The 17024-nt window shown below is 49.0% G+C and overlaps 1 protein-coding gene across 5 annotated transcripts in view; it reads left to right on the top strand.

Annotated features, from left to right (window-relative positions):
- Positions 1-17024, top strand: part of Sdk1 (sidekick cell adhesion molecule 1) — an 883473-nt gene that overhangs the window by 841640 nt on the left and 24809 nt on the right. For all 5 annotated transcript variants that reach the window (XM_078023675.1, XM_078023673.1, XM_078023678.1 and 2 more), the window contains 3 exons: positions 4103-4264; positions 5040-5165; positions 15558-15722. In XM_078023675.1, coding sequence (XP_077879801.1) covers positions 4103-4264; positions 5040-5165; positions 15558-15722 — 453 coding nt within the window. The remainder of the gene's footprint in view (positions 1-4102; positions 4265-5039; positions 5166-15557; positions 15723-17024) is intronic.

The following is a 17024-nucleotide window of genomic DNA, read 5'->3' as shown; positions in this document are numbered from 1 at the left end:
GCTTTCCCGGCAGGCCTTGGACAGGCTGTTCTCTGGGAATAGAGCTCACCAACCCCTCCCAGCACCACCTGGTGGCCCTGTGCTCTTCAGGGGAAGCCCCCACCCCCACCCCAGTGCCAGCAGAGCTTCTAAGACTCAGTCACTCACCTGCCTGGGCTGGCAGTTCCTTCTAGGACCCTAGAGGAGCCAGTCCTAGACCCGCCTGTGAACCACATCCTGCAGCCACGGGACACAGAAGATGGCAAGTGGGAGCGAATCTGGCCTGCCATGAGTGCACCCTGTCCAGAGGCACATGCAGCAGCCACTCAGGAAGAGCCCTGAAGGCCAGGTGGGCCATGGGCAGGCAGCCCTGTTGTCACCTTGGCAGCACTGCCCACACTTCCTCGGGCCAGTGGACAACAGTGATCACGAGGCAGGCAGAGATCAGAGAGTCCGCTCGTGGGAAGCCCTCCATCATTCTCCTGCCCTGGGGACTCTGCTGCCATGCGGACGCACCAGCGCTGGCCTGCTAAGAGAACTCTCGGTGTCTTCACTGCCTCAACTGATAGGATATGGAGGAGACCACAGGAGCTCAGCCACCCCCAGCTGAAACTGACCATGAGATCCAGACACAGACCCGTGCCTGCCCGGATCAGCCAGCAGGAGCACAGCTAATTCCAATGGCAAGTTTTTAAGCCACTAGTTTGGGGCACGGTTTTACCCACAGTCATGTGTAAGAAGGACAGTGGACAAGGACTCCATAGATCACAAAGGTCCTATAAGTTAGTGTGCTCTTCAACAACAGAACCCATGTGGATCCTTCCCATGCGTTTGATGTGTCAGCCTCAGAGCAGACAGGGAAACTGAGCACTCCTCCGAGACTGAGGGCCTCGGCCAGTGGCACAGGAGTAAGTGACAGACTGAGGACTCACTCCAAACCCCCAGCTCTCCGGATGCACCTACTGACTGACTGCAGATTTCAGAGAGGACCAGCTCTTGGCAAAGCCTTGGAGCCAGAAACCCTTGTCCCCATGGCCCCTCTCTGCCCTCAGGCACGCTGGGCATTTTGACTACAGGGGCTGGAAAGGGCAGGATATAAGATGATGCTGTGATGCAGCTGAAAAGCACCAGGTTGCCAGGGGCTGGGGTCATGGTCAAGAGGCGGATGGGCAGAATGCAATGATTGCTGCAAAGCAGAGCGGCTTCCTGGACCTCAGAAGGTCATATCATCTGGTGTCCTCACCGCCTTACTCTGCCCAAGCTGTCCCAAGTCTCCTCACCCTGGTCAGTCTCTCCCCTTGTTGGTCAGCTCCCCCTTGAGTTGGTCAGGGACTGGGAGGCCAGGATCCCAGGACAGGTGTGCCTTTCCATGGGCTCTCTTGGAGAAACCCCACCCTCACCCCTTATCTCTTGGATTCTGGATTTCCGGCAGGGAACTAGGAAAGTAGTGACCTGATCTCTGTATGATTTTTTAATGTTTTAAAATGCCTCTTAGGAGCTGAACATTTCTCAGAGACATGCTTGCAGATGTAATGAACACCAGGAGGTTTTGTTTGGGGCTACAGTTATATTCACTCTACACAATGGCGATTCTCTTGTGAAGATTGTCAGAGATACGTTTACATGCATGCATGCACAATTGTAAACTATCTACCTGAAGTTTGTTTTGGAAACAAAAATTTTCGATTTATGGTAATGATCGCTTTTTTGAAAACACATAAAAGCTGTCCAACAGCAATCTCATCTGTTGGTGTTTCTTGGTGGGATGCTCAGACCTGTCATTTACAGACAATGGCAGGCACTGACCAGGATGGCCACCCCCTCAGGAAAGCAGTCCTGGCTCAAACCTGTGTGTGGAGATGCAGCCCATGGCCATCCCTGACCAGTCCCTGGTCTCTGCAAGGAGCACCATGCCACCCACCCGCACACCCTCTAGATCGCAGAACCACCTAGAACACTGTGCCATTTGAGCACTGAGCTATGATGTTCTCGGGCATCTGGTTTTACGGCAGAGCTATTTTTATGTTTTTAAAAATGTTTTAAACAGTAGTATTTTATGGGATCGCACCCTGAGGCTTTATAGTGCAGGGCATGGCTTAAAAATTGACTAAATAAATAAAATTCTGACACATTTGAGATGGAGGGAAGGCCAGACTGGCTCTACCTCCTAGTGGGATAGAATTTACAAAATCTGTACATGGGTTTGTTTTTGCTCTAGGGAGAATGAAGGCATTTTTAAACAACCAAAAAAAGAACTTGCTACCAGAATAACTCTACATCTGACAGGACCCTTTTCATTTGCGGATGACAGTTAGGGTTGTGGGTGGTTGTCCTTGAATCCTCTTTCTGGAGCAGCATATATAAGGCTGGGGTCAGGCTCTCTGGGCAGAAGAAGCCCCATTTTTCTATAGAAATCCCCATTTTGGAGGGTCAATCAAAAACAGTGAAGATACACTAAAATAATTTGGAAGAAAATAATTTAGCAGAATAAATGTTTTATAGAAAGCATAATATGAAACCAGTGAACCAGCTAAAAGGCAGACAGAACCTCAGAGAGGTGTTGAACTCTACCACATGTCCTTCTGCACCAAGGCCAGCGCCTGGAGTGCTGTGTTGGGGACGCCAGGGTGGGCAGCTGGACCCGGGGCAGGAGGCACGGTCCTCCAAGTGCACCTTTTCCCCGTACTCCATGGGAAGCAGTTCTGCTGAGCAGTAAGGCATGGAAATGCAGCATCCTTACCTCCTCCTCCAACAACTGCCCAGTAGATATTAGTCCACCCAGAGCTCTGAGAAATCTGTGGTCAGGAACTTGATTAACTAGTTTTAAAAAAAAAAGGCACCATTTTCAAACTTACTTAACCATAGGACCCCATTTTCCCTTCTGGAAAATGCTAAATTTATTTAATTTTCAGTATTTATCCTTCCCCTAAATGTTAAATCTCAATTTTCTAACTATACAGTAATTTTCCTTATCCATAGTTTTGCTTTCTATGGTTTCCATTAACCAAAGCCAACTGCAGCTTGAAAATAATAAATGGAAAATTTGAGAACTAAACAATTTGTAAGTTTTAAACTGTGTTCCATTCTAAGCAGTGTGGCACAATCTCACACCATCCTACCTTGCCCTGGCTAGGATGTGAATCAGCCCTTAGTTCAGTGTATCCACACTGTATGTGCTACCCACCTGTTAGTCACCTAATAATGGTCTCGGTTATCAAATCAACTGTCACAGTGTTACAGTATTTGTGTTCAAGTAACCCTATGCTACTTAGTGATAGCCCCAAAGTACGAAAGCAATGGTGCAAAGGAGGCATGGGCATAAAACATGAGGGACAGATTAATTCTCATTCTAAGTGGCAGTGCTGCAGGATGCTAGGAAAATACCTGGTATATACATGGGGTTTGATACTATCCACAGTTTCAGGATACACTGGTGGTCTTCGGACATATCCCATGGATAATGGGGGACTCGTATACTTAATACAACCAACACTTTGCATTATTCATTTGTTTACATATTTATGAATAAGAACTCTTGTCATAGTTCTCTAAATGGAAGCATCAAAACAGGCAGTGATAAATAAACACATCTTCATCCTTGCTCCAAGGCATATGGCTGTTCTCTTGGGCTGTGAGGCCTACAGGCCCTGGGTTGGCCAACCCAGTCAGGCTGCAGAGCCTTGGGGGGAAGCCCACCACTTAACTTTATTGATGGTCTTCCTCCATCCCTTCCAAAGTCTCCTACCCCTGGTGACTAAGTCAGGAGGCTTATGGCCACCTACATGAGTGACACAGGACTTTGTACAGCTCAGGACCCGTGGGGTGCCAGCTCCCACCCATGCTGCCCACAGGTAGTCCTGTGACTCTCTGTGAGGTCGGCCACCTCCTGCTGTCTGTCGCCTTTGTTCCTTCCCTCGTCAGCACCACTTATCAAGTTTAAACTCTAATTACACTTATCTGTCCTGAAAATTGGCCATGATCACCACTTAAACTCCTCCTAATTATAAGAAATACTTCCTTAGCTAACTGCAGGGGCTGTTTTCCCTGCTATCACAACAGATCTGATGGGCTCATTGCTTCTCCAAGTTCATCCCCTTTTTTCCTTTGCCTTTGGACCCTCTAGGGGTGAGCAAGGTGGTGACGGTGGACGTAAAGGGGAACTGGCAACGCTGGCTGAAGGTGCGGGACCTCACAAAAGGAGTGACCTATTTCTTCCGTGTCCAAGCACGGACCATTACCTATGGACCTGAGCTCCAAGCCAATGTCACCGCTGGGCCAGCCGAGGGTAAGTGGGGCTCCGCAGGCAGAAGGCTGAGTGTGAATTGAAATTTCAGTTCCACCTGCTGGTCTGTCCTGCTGGGGGTTTTCTACCATCTCAGCACAGATGTTTTGGTCTGCAGAGCTAGGGATGCTGAGGCAGCATGAAAGTCTGGTGATATGGCGAACTTCAGCAGGTGGATTGTCATGTATAGGTGAACAAGTTCTTAGACCTTAAGCATAGAAATGTTTTGTTTTCTGGGGAAATCAAAGAAAATAAGTGAATTCAACTTTTTAATTTTTATTTATTTATTGGTACTAGGGATTGAACCCCAGAGGAACTCTACCACTGAGCCACATCCCCAGCCCTTTTTATTTTTTATTTTGAGACCTTCTTGCTAGTTGCTTAGAACCTCATGAATTACTGAGGCTGGCCTCATACTTGTAATCCGCCAGCCATGGACTCCTCAGTTGCTGGGATTACCAATGTGCAATAATAAATAAATTTGTGAAATAAACACAAATTAAAAGTTTTCACATGTCATGAAGAAGGATCATGTAACGTCCTGCTTAGTAAACTCTTTGACCTGGTTTAGGCACTGGATAGGCACAGCATCAGAGTCAACATTTAGGAAGCACCGCTGAGTGCTGGGCACGCTGCCTGCCTCTCCTCCTTTGTCTTCAGACAGTCTGCTGTTTTCCCATGAGGCCAAGAAGCCACCTGGAGAACTAGACACATCTCCCCACACCCTGGGAGGAGGAACCCCCAGGGCCCGTGTCTAACCATTCCTTTCATCCTGCAGGGTCCCCAGGCTCTCCTAGAGACATCTTGGTCACCAAATCTGCCTCTGCACTGACTCTGCAGTGGACGGAGGGCCCTGCAGGCCACACACCCACCACGGGCTACGTCATAGAGGCCAGACCCTCAGGTAGGGGCTGTGGGGCCTGATGGGCTGCTCAAGGGAGGGGGTTGCAGCCAAGCTGAAAGCAGACTGGAGGAGTCTGGGACCCCTTGCCTCTTTCTCTCCTGTGTGTCCCCAGCAGGGTGGAGGCTGAGGGGCCATGTGCTGGAGGGGGGGCTTACTTCTCGCCCCCTGCTTGAGTCCTCATAACCACAGCTGTGCTATTAACCTCCTGGGCATTCAATTCATGATGCTCTAGCCCCATGACTCTGAGGAGAAGGATAATTGTCATTCTCAGAAATAGGTAGGTGAGGCCTGAAGGGCACTTCAGAAATTTCAGCTCATCAGGAAGATCTGGGATGTTTTCAGGGACTCATCTCAGGGGTCTAATGCTGGCAACCTGTGGAAAGAGCTGTGCTCGAGTCTGATAATCATGACGATCCTTATTAACAGTGAACCTGGCTCATCGTCTGCTTCACCTTTGAGGCTTCCAAAAATGAGTTCTGAGACCCATTTCCTGCCTTATCCAACCAAAGAGTTCTCTTCCCCCCTCCTTCCATTCTACCTCATCTTAATCTTGTTCACTTGTGTTTTTTTTAATCAGCATATATTGATTAAAATAGAAAAGGGATCCAGTATGATAATGCCACACAGGCAGACAGTGGACACTGACCACTCATCCCCTCTTCCATCTTCACTCACCTGCCGTGCCTTTCCAGTCTCTGGTACTCACTGTTCTATTTTTAGCTTGATTCTTTGTTTCGTCTTTCTGTCTGGCTTATTTCAGTTAACATGATGTCCTCCTCTTCCACCTCCTTTGCTGCCAATGGCAGGATTTCTTTCTTCTTTATGGCTGAATACTTCTCTGTAGTGTATAGACACTCACACCATTTTCTTTATCTATTCAGCACCTAGGCTGATTCCATATCTTGGCTATTGTGATGAGTGTTGCAATAAACACAGGCATGCAGGTGTCTCTTTCATAAGCTGGCTTCATTTCCTTTGGCTATATACCCAGGAGTGGGATAGCTAAATTGTATGGTAGTCTTATTATAAGTTTTTCAAGTAACCTCCATACTGTTCTCCATGGAGGTTATACTAATTTACATTCCCACCAACAGTGTATAAGAGTTCCATTCTGCTTTAATAAGAAGGGTGGACATTATCCAGAGTGAATTTCTGATGGGTTGAGTTGAATATTACTGCTGGGAGCTGGAGGTTACCACCAAACGTGGAGAACACTGAGCAGCTTCACCATGACCTTCAAATGATTGTACAGTTAATCAAGAACATCTGAGCATGAAAACAGGTAATGTTCCAGGAATGCATTCGGGAAGGAGCTGTCAAGCCCTCTGCCGGCAGACTAAGCATCAGGAGCCATTTTAGTCTAATATTTTAAATGACTATTAGGCCAAGAGGAAAGATCCTCAAAATTACATCCATCACTGTGTCAGAGAAGGTTCTTTCCTCCTCCCCCAACAGCTTGCTTTTGAAAGGTTACTAGTTAGACATAACTAGTTTCTAGTTTCTAGAAACTTCCAAAGATAAATTCTACCTGAAAAGCACCATGAAAAATTCTTTGGCTCTGAATGCATATGTTTAGACCTACTGACCTGATGGTGTGTGCTGAGCAAGACATTCAACCGCTTCTGGAGAGAGATATCCCAAGTTGCTGAAGGATCGGGAGTTACTGGGGACCTTCCATGGCCACCAGGTCTCCCATACCTCTGTCAGCAGGTGGCTCCTGGATCAGCCACCCAACCCTCCACCATGCAAGAGCACCTTCAGAGCTTGATGAGGACTCTGAGGAATGTCCTAGTAAGGTCTGGGCCTCAGGGGCTGCGGGGGCTGAGGGAGAGGCAGCCAGGGACAGGGGTATCTTTGAATTAGGGACACAGTTCAAACATTTCTCTCCCCATTCTAGGGAGAGCATGTGTTCCAAAGGTGGCTTCCTGGCCTACCTTGGGGTCTGCTATGTTTGGTTTGAGTGTGTGATGGGTTATATTCCCCATCACTGATCTCTGGCACCAGGAAGCTCTTAAGTCACTGGTATTCTTGACTGCATGGGGTGAGGCCACCCATGTCTCTTATTATTATCATCATCATTTTAAATTGAACCTTCTGTTCTGAGCTATCATAGAGCCCCATATAGTCATTCACCCTCAGGTCTATAGGGTCATGTGTTAGAAGCTTGGTCCCCAGTATGGGGCCCTGTGGAAGCTGAGCAGTGCTACCCTCAGAAAGAGTTAATGTTAGTATCTTGGAGTGAGTTAGTTTCTGCAACAGTGAACTGTTATAAAAAGAAAGCCTGGCCCTTCTGTACTCTCTGGCTTCCTGTGTCACCATGTGATCTTTTCCTCCTACATGTGCTCTGCCATGTTGTCATCTGCCATGTTGTGGTTCAGGGGTCCCTCACCAGGGCTGAGCAGACGTTGGTGCCATGCTCTTGAATTTTCAGCACTGTGAGCCAAAGAAGGCTCTCTTCTTTATAAGGTACCCACTCTGAGGCATTTTGCTATAGAAATAGAAAATGAACTAATGAACAAGATTCATGGATAGAATTAAGGAGATCCATGAACTTGAAAGGCTGGGGAAACACATTTTAATCAACATCTAACTGAAATTTAGCATTTCTGTCAGTTATGAATGGAGGTACATTAGTTTGTTAGGATTGTACTAAAGTACCACAAACAGGGTGGCTTAGACAACAGGAGCATATTATCTCGCACCTCCAAAGGAGGATGTCCAGTCAGGTGTTGGCAGGACTGGTTGCTTCTCAGGTCTTGAGGAAGGCTCTGACCTCTGCTTTCCTCTACCTTCTGGTAGTTACTGGCAATCCTGAGGGCTCCTTGGCCCAGAGATGCGTTAGCCATCTTTGCCTTCCTTTTCACAGGGCCTTCTCCCCATATGTGTGTCCCCATCCAAACCCCTTTCTAGAAGAACTCTGGTCCATATTGGATCAGGAACTTGCCCCACTACAAACTCATGTTAACCTATTATGTCTGTGGTGACCCTGTTTCCCGATCAGGCCATCCTGAGGTTTCGAGGTCATGATTTTGACTTGAATTTGTGGTTTGGGGGAGGCATAGATCAACAGGTAGTGGCAGGTGGGTAACCTCCTGAGTCACAGCAGGACCCCGACACTATCACAGGACACCCAGTGTTCACAGATCATTTCACTCCCCATGACTTTGAAATTATAGTTGTTGGTTGACTCTGCTAAGCCTTCTTAATCAATGAGCTTGTGAAAAAGCATAGACTCCCGAGTTGCCCTGGGACAACAGTGGTCTCAGGTCATCTAAATCCAGCTTCCAAAGAGCCACATAGCTAAACAAGCAATGCAAAGAAAATACCCACAGTCCATCCCCAGCACTAGCCAGGAGACAGAGGTCACCAGGAGCTTCCAATGCCTCTAGGTAACTGACACATTACCTGTGTCATTGGTTTCCTTTTTAACTTTATGCAACTAAAGCTATTCTGTAAAAATATCCTTAAGAGTCAAAGGAGTACACAGAACCAAGGACAGGTTAAGAATCCTGCACTAGAAAACCAGAGCCCTGCTAATGATTGCCTCCCCACTAAGCACTATCTCCTTGCTGCAGAAGTGGCCAGTGGCCACCTGGCCCTACAAGGGCTCCAGAGATGTTCTATCCTCAACTGCATCATGACGACATCCTGGCTATTTTGCCAAATGTTACCCCTGGGGAAGCTGGATATATGGGACCCCTCTGTATTATTTCTTATAACAACTTCATGGGACTCTCCAAGGACCTCAGAATGGAAAGTTCAATCTAAAATGATGATTATAATAATGAGAGATATGAATGGCCTCATGCTGTTCAGTCAAGAGCCCCAGTGTCTCTTTGAAAAGAGCTTCCCCATGTCAGAGATCAGTGGTGGGGGATATAACACATCACCAGACAGACACAGGGCCTGGCCTCGGCATCTCCACTCTCCTGACCTCACCATGACACTTCCCCCCAAATGGTGAAGTCTTGGTTCTCACACTTGCCTGGGGAGCTGTTTAATTTCTCCTCAAGTTGCAGGTGCTCATTGTCCGCCCTCATTCTGGAAGCAGGATGCCTGCAGGCTAGATGCAGTTTCCAGGCCTGGGGAAAGCAGAGTGCAGGAGAACTAATTGGCTTGTTGCTCAGACTTCACGCTGGGCCCCAGCCTCCTGCAGAAGCTTCTGATGTCAGCTGGAGGTCTGTGCTCAGTGGGGCTTGTGCCAGGATGTGAAACGGACCCAAGGGGACCAAGACATGACAAGAAACTGACCTGGAAGACACCATCTTTCTCAATGAACACTAAAGATGTGCTTCCTCTTCTGTTTTGTTACTGGGCATTTGAAAGCGGTTGCCTGTGATTTCCCCTTTCGGATCATTAACTGAACCTGAGCAAGCTTCTGGGCCTGAGGTTTTTCCTTGAAAGTTGTGAAAGACACCCCTCCCTCTGCGACTCAGGCCAGCAGCATCTCAGGGTGGAGCACGAGGCTTTATGGATTGCCAGTGTTTAAACACCTCGCTGGTGCCCGGGGGCCCTGGGTCTCAGCTGTCATCGATTTCAGGCCTCATTACACAAAACATTAAATGCTGTATCTTCTCATTTTGTCCACCAAAGCTCTCCACTGAGACATTCTCCAGGCAGGGAGTGGTCTGTGAAGGCACTGCAGGCCCTGGTTTTATTAGGAGGGGCCATGGCAGAGCACTCCTGCTAGCATCTAGGAAGACCGAGGTCCTTTGTGATAGGAGCCCCTGGGGCCCAGGTGGCCTGCTTGGCCTGATGTCTCCTCCCAGCTACATCTTTGCTTGCCCCACGGACACAAGAAGTTCACCAGCTCTGTGGCTGCTGCTCAGGGGGTAACCCATGGCCCAGACAGCCTGGACAGATGGCTGTCAGCCTCTCCCTCCTCCGTCCATATCCTCTCACTCACCCCTGCAAATTCCCAAGAGGTCTCCGCATCGCAGAGACACAAATTGAACAACAACTATTGAAACTAGCATCAGGTGGGACACTAAGCCCCTCATCTTTGCAGGGAGGGTGGTCCCTGAGTGTAGCCCCAGGACATAGCCATCAGGCTCCGCCAGGCTGGCCAGCCAACTGGGTCACTTCTTGGCTGTGCCCGAGGTTCCCTCTGGAAGGCAACAGCAGCCCTGCAGTGGGCAGATGCAGAAGATTTATTTACGCAAATTATTCCAAGGCATTTTACTGTGTAGATCACGAAGCCTAATTTACATATTTACACAATAGACTGGAATGGTACTAAAGGAACTATAAATATATTTTCCTCTCCAGAGCAGCCATGAAATACATATTTAGGACGTTCCCAGTGCAGGCAGACTTTGTTTTGCCTTTTGCCCAGATGATGCCTCTGGCCCAGAGACCAGAAGTGGGGGCTGTCCACTCTAGTCCTCCTGGGCCCTTCCCAGGTCCCTCCTCAGGTCTTTGGTGATGGGCCTTTTCAATTGAATCAGAAGGATCTGAAGGTTTGACACCCACAGAGGTTTTAAGCCGCAGAGGACACAGCTGAGGCTCTGTGTCAGGCTCCCACTACTGTTCCCCTCTGGTGGCCAAGTCCATTGACAATGTGTCAACCTCTGACGCCTTTCCAGATCCTTCCCCATCACAGGCCAGGCTTCGTGCACAGACATGCATCCTGTCCCTGCCTTGAGTAAGCTAAAAGGGAAACACCTTAGTTTTGTATCTAAGCCCCACCTGCCCCAGTTAAATTTCTGACCTGGCTCAACCATTTATATAAAGAGAAATGGCAGCGTTTAAGAAATAAACATCCAACAGGCCTCCATTTGCTCAGAGCTGCGGGCTGACAGTCAGGTTGTTGGTTGTGTGAGTTAATGGAACCAGAAATCTCAGGCGGTGACTGACAGTGTCATTCAGCGTGGAGACACTGCTTAATTGTCCATGAAATCAGACTTTTGTATTGACATGGCGTCTGCCCTAGAACTTGCGGTGCGCAGCACAGTCCCGAGTCGTTGGAGGGATACATTCAACGACGTCCCTCGGATGGGCTGCGCTGGGCTCTGACTCAATTCAGAAAAGAGGAGACCATGTGTCTGGGCCCATCAGGACTTTGGGAACAGATGTGCCTCCTGCCATTGGTAAGATGTCAGCACTGAGAGATAAACTCGGACACATTCTGTCTGCTAGGAACAAGCGTAGTCTCGGAGAGCAAAACCTATTTGAATGAGAAAAGATTTCTTTTTCTGGAATCTTCCATATTAGCCACTTCCCTTCTTTTAGCAGACAAATAGCACAAGAACAGAAGCAAAGACAAACATCCTATGTTCTTTAAAGAAAAATCATCCTGTTGAGCGCCAAAGCCATACACGTCGGTGCTCGTTTGCTAGTTTGCTCTTTTCCTGAGGTTGACCAGGTGTAGGCTTGTGATGACCGCGGGGCTTACGTAGGGTATGTGCTCATTGGTCCCCCTGCTTTCTTAAGACTGGCGGTGGGATGTGCCAACAGTGACTCAGTAACAAGACTCTGGGAAAGTGTTCTTTCCCAGGAAAGTACCAGGAAGGGAAGGGTGGGCCCACAGGACAGGTGGGATGAGCTCACTGTACTGCAGGCACCTCCCGGGCTTCCCCAGACACCAAGTGGAGGGGTCTGGTCCGAAGGTAGATATTGCCTCAGGAGGTTTAAAGCTCTGGCCCCAGCAGGAAGCTTGGCACTGGGATCCTTCCTCTGGGGATCAATCCAGGAATCAATTGCCTAAGGGATCAATCATCCAAATCACATGGGAATCAATCATGGAACAGTTGTCCAAGGATCAATCATCTGAGGACCAATTATCCAGGGATCAGTCCTCTGGGAGCCAACCGCCCCGGCATCATCCTCGGGGGTCTGCTCTCCAGGGTCATGACCCCTCTCCTCCAGCCATCTCCGTGATGGCGCCCCAGCAGCTGGTTGAGTCGGGAGGAGGGCCAGGCTGGGATCTCCTGCGCTTCTCGGGGTGAGCCGCACCTGAGTGACAGAGTCGTCTGCTCTGTGTCCCTGGGATTCTCTCCCAACCTGCTGTCCTCTCCAGGGTGATTGAGTTGAAAGTCCAGGCACCAGAGTCCTCCTGCTACATGGAAATCAGCTGCACAAATCTCATTATTGCTAATAGTTCCATAATGTTATTTTTCCTGCCAATTTGTAGAGATACTTTTCTCCATCATTGATTTATTGAGATATTTAGTAACACAATACAAATGAGAAAAACAACCCACAGTTAAGAAAGAGTGGATGCGTTAGCAACTGCCAAATTTTTCGTTTCCACTCGTGATCACGGTGTAAATATTGATGTGGATAAATAGCTCAGTGAATTATAACTGAAGTATAAAATGCTGAACAGGCTAATTTTGGAAAGGCAGAATTAAGCAGAATAAAAGTGAACATTTTCTTCTATTAATTCAGAAAGAAATTATCCTGGTATGACATGCCGCCCCCCCCCATTTCTGAGTGTAAATGGATCACTAGATAAATCGTTCAGTGTTGAGATTCTGTATCAATATTTCAAAATGTTTTTATAAAAAATGCACACACTTCCTGGATCTATGATGGAGCACTTAAAATAAAATGTGGCCTCCAGGTGATGGTGGAGGAGGGGATCATTTTTCTCCCCTGGCAGTCACAAAGCATTAATGCAGAAGGTACTGGAAAATCCCACTCCAGAGGCGCCTGGGCCTTGGAGCACTCTGAGGGCATCTTTCACGCTCCTGCTGCCTTAATTTCAGTGGATTTAAACAATACTTGGCTTATAAATCTGTATTTTTGTCTTTGGTCTCTTATAGCATAAAATTATTTTTTAAGAGGGAAACACTTTCCACAATTGAATCCACATTCAAGGACCTTGGAGCAGCGACTTGCTTGTAATAAGCACTAAGTGAAATGGTGTGTCATTACCCAAAGCCTGCACGGTCGAGGCCCCAGAGGGACCCAGGACACGAGGATGGGTGGGTGAGTGGGTGGATGGATGAGAGCAACAAATACTTACTGAACTCTTGAAACACTCAAGAGCCCTGTGGTATAGGCAGGTAAATGTGATCCATGCTCTGGAGACCCGTGGACAGGGAGCAGCCATCCCTTCTTAGAGTGGGGGTCAGGGTCAGTTCAGGGTGGCTTCAAAAAGGTGAGACTGAGAGGGTGACAGGGTCTTGTGTCTTCCCCTTCCCCTGCTGTAGACTGTGCACTGAGAAGAGAAGTCCCTTCTGACTTCCTGAGGGCAAGCAGGGCCTAGCCACAGAATGGGCCTGGGAACGTCTGTGGGTGAAGGAGGAGGGTGGAGGTCCCCAGGCCCAGGAGAAGCTGTTCAGAGTAAACTACATCCAACCACCATGGCATGGGCCAGCTGCAGTATTCTAAGTGGAGAAAACAAAACAAAACACAGAAACCTTAAGCTAGAGCTTGCCATTTGGATGGTGTTCCTGGTAATGGGTGTCTCCATGAGAAGTGACTATAAATGTGGATATTTAGAAACAGATCACCACTGTTCCTCCTTCCTGCCTGTTCCGGGACGTGCATCTTTAAAATCATTCACATCTCTCCTTCATTAACCTGTGACTGTAAGGACTTAGTTGGGGCAAACTATAAATCCTCTGCAAACAGAGACTTCCACCTGGCAATCTTCTCCTGTTTACCGTGGGGCTGATCCATCCGAGCATGTCTGCGCTCCAGCTTCCTGATGCGCTGGTTTTCAGATCGCCCTCGGGGCCCATAAAGCTGTCAGCGCGTGGGCATGCATATTCAAATGGGCCTTTCCTCCACAGATTTCCTGCTATTTAAAGTTTCTCATACCTGTACCTATAAAAGAAAATATAATTTGTGAAGGATTGCTACTTCAAATGAACATTTTGGGCTCTGAGCCCACCTTTTAGCAAACAACCTCCTTAGGGAGTAAATTTATATTCTATTTTACAAACACTCATGTAGTGCTTACTATGTGTGAAGCACTGTTCTAAGCAGTTTATAAATAATAACTTGTTTAATCCTCAAGGCAACCTATGATGTAGGTACTTTGTTATCACCATTTTACAGATGAAGCACAGAGAGGTCAAGAACTCTGCCTAAAGTTACACAGCCAGTGAGTGAGGCCAGGCTTTGCTCCAAGGCTGTCTAGTTCTACATTTCAACCTTTTAGCCATGATGCTGTAGGGTTGTTGGTTTTATGATGATGGATTCCATTGATCACATCTTTGCTCTGTTGGTGTATGTCTTAGACCAGACCCATTTACTTCTTCCGTCCTCTCTACAGATTTTCTGGCTTTTTCTTTTAAAAACTGTGGCAAAATATGCATAACATTTAGCCATTTTTGAGTGTACAGTTCCATGTTCTTAAATACATTCATGTTGTTCAGCCATCACTACTGTCCATCTGCCCAAGACTCTTCATCTTCCCGAGCTGAAACTCTGTCCCCATTAAACACTGACTCCCCGCCCCCTCCTCCAGCCCTCAACAGCCCCTGTGCTACTTTCTCTTTCTGGTTTGACTGCTGCAGGACCTCACAGAGTGGAATCAGTCTAGCTTATACACTCAGCCCCATGTCCTCTGGGCCCATCCTGTTGTAACATGTATCAGAACTATCTTCCTTTTCAAGGTTAAGTAATAGTTCTTTGTGTGCCACATTCTGCTTGTCAGTTCATCATCCCTGGGCACCTTTTGGGCTACTGTGAATAGTACTGCTGTGGGAAAAGGTGCTAAAATTTAATGTATTTTCCAAAAATTTATACTTACATCAGGCAGCACCTGAGCATGGAACAGAGAGACCTTTGTGAGTGCCAGGCGGGTTTGCTGCTGAAGGGACACCAAAGGATGCTTGGTCTCAGTGGGGCTTTGCATGCTTTGGAGGGGTCCTTCAGGTCAGAAGCCAGGGGCCACCATCCATGATGAGGGCTGGCAGGAGGTCACCCTGTGTGCGGACCTCACAATCCTAGCATCTATGCCCAGCCACCTTCTTACCCGTGGCTGTAAAGGAGGAGGCAGCAGAACGGGGACAGTTCAAGCCACCTCTGCAGCTACAGCTCTGGGCTGGGGACTGCCACAGAGCCAGCAGCTGCTGAGAGAGAGGTGGGGCTCACGGTTCCCACGGTGACCCCTTGGCTGGATGCAGGTGGACACCCCAGCTGCACAGGACCAGCCGGAAAGCATCACGAGAGTGACCGCGCAGCAAGCTAGAAGAAGCAGAGACCCTGAGGAGGGGATCTGGGGAATCCAGAGGGGGAGTCGGGGGGTTCTGGAATGGAAACGCAGCCGGTGTCCCTCCCACCTCCCCATGTGACTCTCTAGCCCCTGACACCGCATGGGCATCCAGAGCTGGCGGCTTGGGCTCGTCAGCCAGGCCAGCATGGCATCCGGGTACCCGGGTTCATATCTGGGAGAGAAGCAGCCTCACCTCTGCTGTTTTACTATCCCTCTTGCAGATGAAGGCCTGTGGGACATGTTTGTGAAGGACATTCCCCGGAGTGCCACGTCCTACACCGTCAGCCTGGACAAGCTCCGGCAAGGAGTGACCTATGAGTTCCGGGTGGTGGCTGTGAACAAGGCTGGCTATGGGGAACCCAGCAGTCCCTCTACGGCAGTATCAGGTAGGGACCCCTTCCAGGGAGCCAGAGGGAAAGGAGGAGGAATTGGAACCCCATGTCCATTGATGACAGGAAGAGGGCAGGCCTGAGCTCCTGGTGGCACCCCACAACCGTGTGGCAAAGGTCTATTTGGTCCATCCATGAAAAACTGATGTGGGTCCCTGCCCACAGCTGATGGCTGGCTCTGCCTTCCCTGGGACGTGGGCCTCAGCCTCCTCCGTGGGGGCATGAGGGAGCATTTCTCTGAGATTCCACTGTGTCCAAATGCTGGCCACGGCTGCCCCCTGGCCCACAGTCGGCTAGTGACATCCTTCAGAGAAGCCAGCCTCTGTCAACATGGGGCCTCATCACATCAGGACCCCCGCCATGCCCACAGGGATCCTGCCTGCTGTGAGAACCCCCTGGGCCCCTCTTTCCTGCCTGTGCTGGAGTCAGGCCCGCCCTGGCCGCTCTGGGTGGCCCTCTGGGGAGTTGTTGGACTTCTTATGAGGAGCATCGAATGCACAGCCTGAAAACCTGCTTATAGCTTTTGGATCCAAAATACTATCATTTCCTAAGAAACCCCGTGGTGTCATGTTATCCAGACTCAAGTCCCCTTTATTCCCAGTGCGCACAGCCTTCATTCTCCCGGGAGGTAGTTCATGGGAGGAAGACGTGTGGTCTGTGGATGTGGGCAGCTGAGGCAGACCCTGGGCTCTGCCTGTGAGAGGCTCCCTACTTGAGGGCTCTGGAGGCCTGGACCTACTCCCCTGGAGGGGCTGCTGGAGGGCACCAAGTGGGGCCCTGGGGCCAGCCGGCCCCCTAAGAAGCCAGTTCCCATTTTCCTGATCTTAGCAAACAGTGACACCAAGGAAAGAGGGGTTTCCTTTTCCAAAGCAGATTTTACACAAAGCCTTTTCTATTCATTTTTCAAAAACAAATCTAAAACTGGAGCTGGTAGTCCAGCTCAGTTTTCCTGAAGGCAATAAATAAATAAAACACAGGGCCAGCCCTTAGGGACGTAGTCCAGCAAAGGCGGCCAAGCTGTAGACAGACAGACAGATGCGCCTAGTGAGACCCTGTGAGGAAAGGTGAGTGCAGGTGTGGGTGAATCCCGAGCTGGGCAGGAGCAGGCTCAAATCTGGAGCTAATGGGGAGCCCCTGAGAATTTGGGGGGACAACTCATTTCCATCTTGGGCAGATCTCTCTGGTGGCAATATAAAGAGTGGATCTGGGACACAGTTGCCTCCGTACTGGGGAAAGACGGTGAGGAACATATGGGGTAGGGAGGTGGGCTGGTGGGAAAGAAGCCTCACCCAGGAAGGG

Source organism: Ictidomys tridecemlineatus, chromosome 10 (assembly GCF_052094955.1).
Source record: "Ictidomys tridecemlineatus isolate mIctTri1 chromosome 10, mIctTri1.hap1, whole genome shotgun sequence".
NCBI classification, from domain to species: Eukaryota; Metazoa; Chordata; class Mammalia; order Rodentia; family Sciuridae; genus Ictidomys; species Ictidomys tridecemlineatus.
This window is presented reverse-complemented; position numbering and strand designations above follow the sequence as displayed.